Source organism: Siniperca chuatsi, linkage group LG1, assembly GCF_020085105.1.
Source record: "Siniperca chuatsi isolate FFG_IHB_CAS linkage group LG1, ASM2008510v1, whole genome shotgun sequence".
NCBI classification, from domain to species: Eukaryota; Metazoa; Chordata; class Actinopteri; order Centrarchiformes; family Sinipercidae; genus Siniperca; species Siniperca chuatsi.
Window position 1 is genome coordinate 35,634,066 of NC_058042.1, and position 7,281 is coordinate 35,641,346.

Here is a 7,281-nt window from a genome sequence, read left to right on the forward strand (position 1 = left end):
TGTTATTATTCCTAAGACTATCATTCCTATTATTATTACTTTATTAATATTAATGTTACAACTACTATTCCATTATTACTATTTTAAAATTTTAGGTGGAATTTGCATTGTGCATCCCTCTCCCCCACACCCCTTCTCTCTCTCTGCCTCTCCCTCTCTCTCTCTCATCCTAACATGGCCCACCATTGAGTCTGGTTCTGCCTGAGGTTTCTGCCTGAAAAACGAAAAGTTTTTCCTTGCCACTATAGTGTTTTGTAGTCCATGCCCTAACTTTACACTTAACTTGACATTTCATGCACTATTACTTTGTACCGTATTATTATCATCAACCGGTAAACCCACTTTGTACTTCACACTTATTTTACTTTTATACTTATACCCACTTGGTACTTAATTTATCTGACCTGTATTATAGTGTATTATATTTTTTGCTTAGTACTTCTATTCCTGTGTGCACTGACATGATAGTGAGCTGCTGTAACAAAAGAGTTTCCCCTTGGGGATCAATAAAGTATTTCTGATTCTGATAATAAGAATGAAAAAGTTGTCCTGCCCCAAACAGGCGCAACAAATTAAGAGGAGAGTGAGAGACATAGGCTATCAATCATGCACAGGCCTGAGAGGAGGTCACACACCTGTGGGTGTATACAGTTTATGGTGTGGACCATGGATGTACAGGGATCTTTGCAGTTTATAAAATAGTTAAAAATAACTCCACCTCAACCAGCTATCTTCAAATGCTGCTTACATTTTAATGTATATAACACTCTACAATATAACAATATAATATTTTGCTGATAATACTTTACTGTACTTTTACTGAAGTAGAATTTTGAATGCAGGACTTTTAATTGTAACATATGACGAGTATGTTTACTTTGTGGTATTGCTACTTTTACTTAAAGAACCTATTTGAAACAGCAAATATGGCTGTCCTTTTTCTGGAGCAACTCTTATTTTTTGAAAAGACCACACAAAATCTTACACTGATGAAAATGAATGAATTACACAATATAATAATAATAATCCTGTTATAAGTACTGTAAGTGTCCAGTGATATTTTGGTATCAGCATCCTGCGTTAAAGAATGTGTTCTACTAGACACTAACACTGACAATATTTTGGCTTTCATTGATTCATTCTCCCACAGTGGTCCATTAAATACATTAAAGTCCCTCTCATACTAACTGGATTGGTTCCCTCTTATGAACTCTTCTGATTGGATACCGTCAACATATGCCTTTAGTGATTGGAAGGCGACTCCAGACATCATCATTTTCAACAATTACTAGATTCCCAGTTCACTGCTTATGAGTAAAACTGCTCCATGAGGTTACATGGAGCGGTGTTGGGAGGGAATTATCGTGCTTCTGTGACATTTAAACTTCCCAAACATAACAAATGTAGAACTGTGTGTGTGTGTGTGTGTGTGTGTGTGACAGAACTGTCATTTACCAACCAGTGCAAATATAAATATGTATTTTGTATGTGCCATTTGATACGATTAAAAGGCCTACCCCATATAACCTACACCAAATCTGACAAGGTTTTTTCGAATTTAGGAAATGTCCTGCTCTGCCTGTTTCCCCCCTGAAACAAAGCAGCATAACTGCCAAAATGAGTTTGATGTAACCTTGCAAATTCAAAGTGATACTGTTGTTAAAGAATGTGACACGTGAGCACAGAGTTTTTTAATCAGCCCTTTTCTCTTCCTGTTCAGTTTGCTTGTCACAGTGCCAATCCTGCTGCCGACACGAGACAAGACTACAGGGTGGCAGAAGTGTTCCGCATTTGGGCGCTGCTTATGTAGCTTACGGTGTGATCCAGGTGGGATCGGGAAATGCATTTCCTGTGACTGACCTTTCCCAAATGTGCAGCAGGTGTTTCAGTTCATATCGATAATCCAAACTTTTATTTTGACTACTGGGATACTTCGGAAACTGACGGTCCCCCAGCTGAGCTCGGAGCTTTTGGGTGTTGCTAGCACCGGCAGATGACAAACAACACGTTGTGGCCTGGGTTGCAGATGTCACATCACATGTGACATCAGAGTAAACAATACAGCATCCGGCGTAACTGTCAAAATAAAGCTTTTAATTACAAACAGAAATAGCTGTAATTAGGCTACATTTACTCAGGTAGGCCGCTGTACTTTACTTGAGTATTTCCGGTATGGTACTTCTACGCTACTATATTTAAGAGGGAAATGGAGTAAAGTACTTTTTACTCCACTACAAGTAACTGACACCTGTAGTTAGTAGGTACTTTGCAGAATAATATGTTATGTACAAAATATATAATCATATTATAACTTATGATTCTTTGCTATGGAATAAACTACCTAACAGTGTATAAAGTAGTTAAAATGAATTAGCTTCATCTCGACCAGCTACAGCAATAAGATGCTCATTACTCATTAATGCATCAGTAATAATAATTGTATAATATAATATAACTCTTTGTAAGAGGCCACTCTGCATTACGAGTAGTTTTAATTTTGATACTTACCTTGCTGATAATACTTGTGTAGTTTAACTTATAGCATAATTTTGAATGCATGACTTTTACTTGTACTTATTTTTACATTGTGGAATTGCAACTTTTACTTCAGTAAAAGATTTGAATACTTCCCCCATCACTGGCTTTACCAGCTTCTAAAGATAGAACTGTGATAGATCTGTCTTAAAATCTAACTGCAAGCCAGAGCCATGATCTGAAGTACTGAGGTCATGAGTCGGTCCCCGAATCCCTCAGAACATTTTGACCATAACGTTTGAGTAAATGTAAATGGTTCAATCATATTTTTTTTTTAAAGTACCAGCATGAAGGTCTAAATGCTGTTTTAAAAGCTTCTCATGCTGCCAAGAATAAAAACTGAATCATTCATTCATTCATTCATTCATTCAAGTAGTATAATTTATAGAGAGAAAGCATTCAAAATACTGGAATCAGCCTATAAAATAATTTTTAGTTCTAATTTATGCAACTGTACTATGTTTTCATGCATACTGCACTATGATTTTAAATGTAGAATCTACACCCTTCTCCAGGTTCCCAAAACAGCCACATTTCCAGCTCTGCTTTTATTTTGAATACACAAGGTTCCGGTCTGACTGCAGCTAGCCCGGCTAGCGGCTCACTTGACGCAGTAAGGATGTCTCATGGCAGATCAGCAGCCAGTCCTGAAAGTAAAAGCAGTCGCAAAACTCCTCGGAGCTCTATGGCTGCCGTGTAACTAGAATCTTCCCTCGCGACGTCGTTAACTTGAGACAGAAAGCAGTTCACAGATATGGTGGAAAGTTCATTTTAAGCGAAGGACTACTTGTGCCGTGCTGTTGCCACAACTTTCCTCAGTCCAGCAGCCGTTCAGCCGCGACCACACCCTCCCTGCTTCCTCATAGTACTGCAGCGGGAGCGCGCAGCACGACTTTGAATCTCTGGGAATAACGGCCCCTTCTTCCAGCTACGTTTACGGTTTCGCGACCGTGGGACCTGCCAGGTCAAGTGAGTTAAATGTTCAAAGACCGCCGACTGGTATGGATATGAAAAGGGAGTACCCACAGAGGATATGCGGGGCTACACAAGCTCTGGTCCCGAGTTAAGACGCGGAGGAGGAGGTGGAGGGCGGACAGACGGACGATGCATATGGAGTCGAAGCGACCGGAGAAACTGCTAGCTTCTAACCCAGGGCTCTGTTTGAAAAAGAAGAGGTTGAAAGTGGACTGAGGGGTTTGTCTTGTTGGAAAGTCGGCCTTTCGGTGGATTTTACTTGGGAGGACTCATGAAACGATGGTGCTGGAGGGAAACACAGGTCTTCCCGCTGTCCAGAAGAGCTGCCCGGGTGCCCCGTTTGTAACCAGCATGAGTACGCCAGGCCGGTCAAACTCATTGGGAACAAGGCGGACAAGATCTCGGTGCTCTTTCAGGCTACTTGCTCTGATGCGAGTGGACATAAAATGATATCCTGTTGATTACAGTCAAAAAAAGACTGAAAAGGGCAACTACTAAATGTTGAGGTGATGTTTTCTTGGCTATAGTCATAAAAAAGACCCCGAGAAAAGGCATCTAACGTTACAGACATAGCAGCAGATGTAATTCCAATTGGGAATGTGTTCTTGTTTCAAAAGATAAGTAGCTTTTGACATTATTTTTTATTATTCTCAATCTGCACTTTGCCTTTTAGAAGGCACCTTGGTGGCACTGCAGTTTGTGTGTGATTTCCTTTTTAATTCAACAACCTGTGAATTCTTCTGTTCCACAAAACCTGGGACTACAATGAGAATATTGACTTTTGGAATATGGTGTTCAGGGCATTTAAATGAATTTGTCAAGATAAGAGCATATAGCTTGTTACACTGATTACTCAGAAGCTGTGGGGATTTTGATCGATTGTGTTACATTGTAAAATTACTAATAGCCAAGGCAGATAAGTGGGAATATGCTAGATCATAGTTTAGACCTTTATTATAATATACGTTAGAGACACATTAATTAATAATATGGATGTTATTCAAACGTAAGTAAATGCAGTAATTGAGTTTTGCTCTTTCTACATGTTTACATTGAGAATACATGTCCTGCGTGTTAACATGTAATGTACAGTTGATCACCAATAATCTGAAGGAAATTAAGGAAGACTGTTTGGCCAGTTGTTATTTAAAAGAGTTTGTAAAAAAGCAATGAGGTAAGACGTTTCTTGGAAAATGTCTTAAACAGAACAATGCAGCGTGAAGCAGTAGAAAACTATAAATAACTGAACCCCTTCAGAAGAGCAGTTTGCCCCCCCTCCCCCCTCCCCCCACTCCCCTCCTTATTATGGCTAGTGGTGGTTCTGGCAAATCAGCTAGTGAGGCATCAACCAGCACACCCAGTGGCAGTTTGCAGCAGAGGAAGCATCTCTCCTCCATCTGTGACACATGTAAGGCCAAGATGCAGCTGGTGGCCGACCTCCTCCTGCTGTCCAGCGAGACCAGGCCGGTCATGACCTCTGAGGGCGTGGCGGTGGCCGACACCTTCGACCAGTGCCGCGACACAGTCATCGCCAGGACTAAAGAGCTCTCCATTCTTACCCACGACATTCAGAGCCAGCTCAACATGGGCCGCTTCACCGAGGTGGGGGACCGCCTCTTGGAGATGGCCGACCTGGTGGTGTCTTTGACCGAGTGCTCGGCCCACGCTGCTTACCTGGCTGCCGTGGAGACCCCCGGCTCTCAGCCCTGCCTGCCGGGTCTGGTGGACCGCTACAAGGTGACGCGCTGCCGGCACGAAGTGGAGCAGAGCTGCAGCGTCCTCCGAGTCACACCCCTGCCAGACCTCACCCCCCAGGTCCTCCTCGAGCTCTCTCAGAACATCTCCACCAACCTCAAGAATCTGACGGACATCTCGTCGCTGGCCAGCGAGAGGTCCAGGGATCGCTTTGCAAAAGAGCAGTTCAAACTGAGTGTCAAGAGCATGAGCACGAGCGGCACAGCCTTCCTGGCATGTGTCAAAGAGGTGAAAACCCAGCCCAGTGAGCTGACCAGGAACCGCTGTGTCCTCTTTAGTGCCGCTCTGGTCCAGGCTGTCAGTGCCCTGGTCGGGTTCGCCACAGAGCCTCAGTTCCTGGGAAGAGCTGCAAGTATCTCCACTGAAGGGAAGGGGGTACAGACTGCAGTGTTAGGGGGGGCCATGAGTGTGGTTTCAGCCTGTGTCCTCCTCACTCAGGGCCTCAGGGACGTTGCACAGCATCCCGAGAGCAGCTCCAAAATGGCAGACTACCGTGAGCGCCTGCGTAATTCAGCGTGTGCTGTTTCGGACGGCTGCACTTTGCTCACTCAGGCGCTCAGAGAACGCTCCTCTCCAAGGACTCTGCCGCCAGTCAACTCTCATTCTGTGAATTAGTTTAGGAAGAGGCAACATGAGCTCCAGTCCCCTCTGTCCTATTCTGACGTACCAAAGAGACTCACTTGGGTTATCCCTGTTCATCAGGTTTAGAGTCAGAGTAACATCAGAAGAAGGCTGTCTGTGGGTCTGTTCCTGTGGTTGAAATGTGTTCAAATGCAGAGGAGCACTAAAACAACCGCTACAGGGTTCTGTGCCGCGCTGGATGCGACTCAGACCTTGTTCGAAACGGACCACTTGACCGCTCTGGGCCGAACCCGGGCTCAGCTGACAGCCCGCTCTCACCAACAGACAGCAGCCTTCAAACCTGAAAAGTTTACCTCAGTTTTCAGCTCCGGTGAAAACACTAGCCTTGATGATGGATGTAGCCTCGCTGTGTGAACCTATGGTTGGCTGACCTACTCGATTACATGTGCTTTGTGAGATTGGAAAGAGTGATCTGAGTGTCTCAATGCTTGTTTTTGTTTATTTTCAACGTGTGAATTCTTAATTGGTAAAAGCTGCTGTGAGTGTGTGCCATAGGTTTTACACTATTTACCAGACTTCCCATAGTATTTTAAAGTGTTTTGATCATGCATGTAATGGAGTATTTATTTCAACTATTAAAAATGTTGTTTCTGATATGCTGTTGGGCTAATGTGCTTTGAAAAGCAGAATTGATTTAAATGATCTATTCACCCAATAACAAAAAACCCCAGAATATTTGATCTTTTCCCTCTAGTGGTCTTCGTCCATGCTGATAGTTTAGTTGTATTTGTCCAGGGTTGGATATTTCTGTCTCTTAGAATTCTGCTTTCACCCCAATGCAATGGAGGTAAATGACCTTTGTTTATGGTATTCATAGCATTGAAAAAAGACATTTAAAATACCACTTTCTAATAAGGCCCCTTGTATACGATGTAACTAATGACTTTATTACTGGTGAGTAAAATAATGCTTTGTAGATGAGCTATAAGGTGTTAATAAGGTTAAAGGTTTGAAACATCCTGTTAGCCCTTTAGTTCATCAAATAGAGTTGAAAGCCAGGGGGATTATTTACAACCTGGCAACCGCAGCATTCTTATTGGCTTATAACTGCTGTATAAAGTGATGCTTTTAGACAGATCTTAAAATGTCGACAAATAGAACCAAAATGATCTGTATGGCTAGATGCCAATAGATGGAAGAGAGCAAATAGGTGCTTTTTTTGTAGTTTGGGTGAAGCAACCCTTTAAGACAGTGATTTCATGTCAAGTCAGTTTTATTAATATAGTCCAATATCACAAATTACCCTCAAGGGACGTTATACAGTATACGACACCCTCTATCCTTAGACAACTCAATTCCGATAAGGAACCCCCCCCAAAAAAAAAAAACCCTTTAAAGGGAAAATAATGGAAGAAACGCCAGGAAGAGCAACAG

General features: G+C 42.5%; 1 protein-coding gene across 1 annotated transcript; it reads left to right on the forward strand.

Annotated features, from left to right (window-relative positions):
• Positions 1-3,114: 3,114 nt before the first annotated feature.
• tlnrd1 (talin rod domain containing 1) lies at positions 3,115-6,501 on the forward strand. The gene has a single exon (XM_044194528.1). The coding sequence runs from the start codon at positions 4,816-4,818 to the stop codon at positions 5,878-5,880; it is 1,065 nt and encodes a 354-aa protein (XP_044050463.1). The 5' UTR covers positions 3,115-4,815; the 3' UTR covers positions 5,881-6,501.
• The last annotated feature ends 780 nt before the right edge of the window (positions 6,502-7,281 follow it).

What these genes read in the sequence shown, in the direction of transcription:
- tlnrd1 (XM_044194528.1), top strand. Translation starts at nt 4,816, where the DNA reads ATGGCTAGTGGTGGTTCTGGCAAATCAGCTAGTGAGGCATCAACCAGC.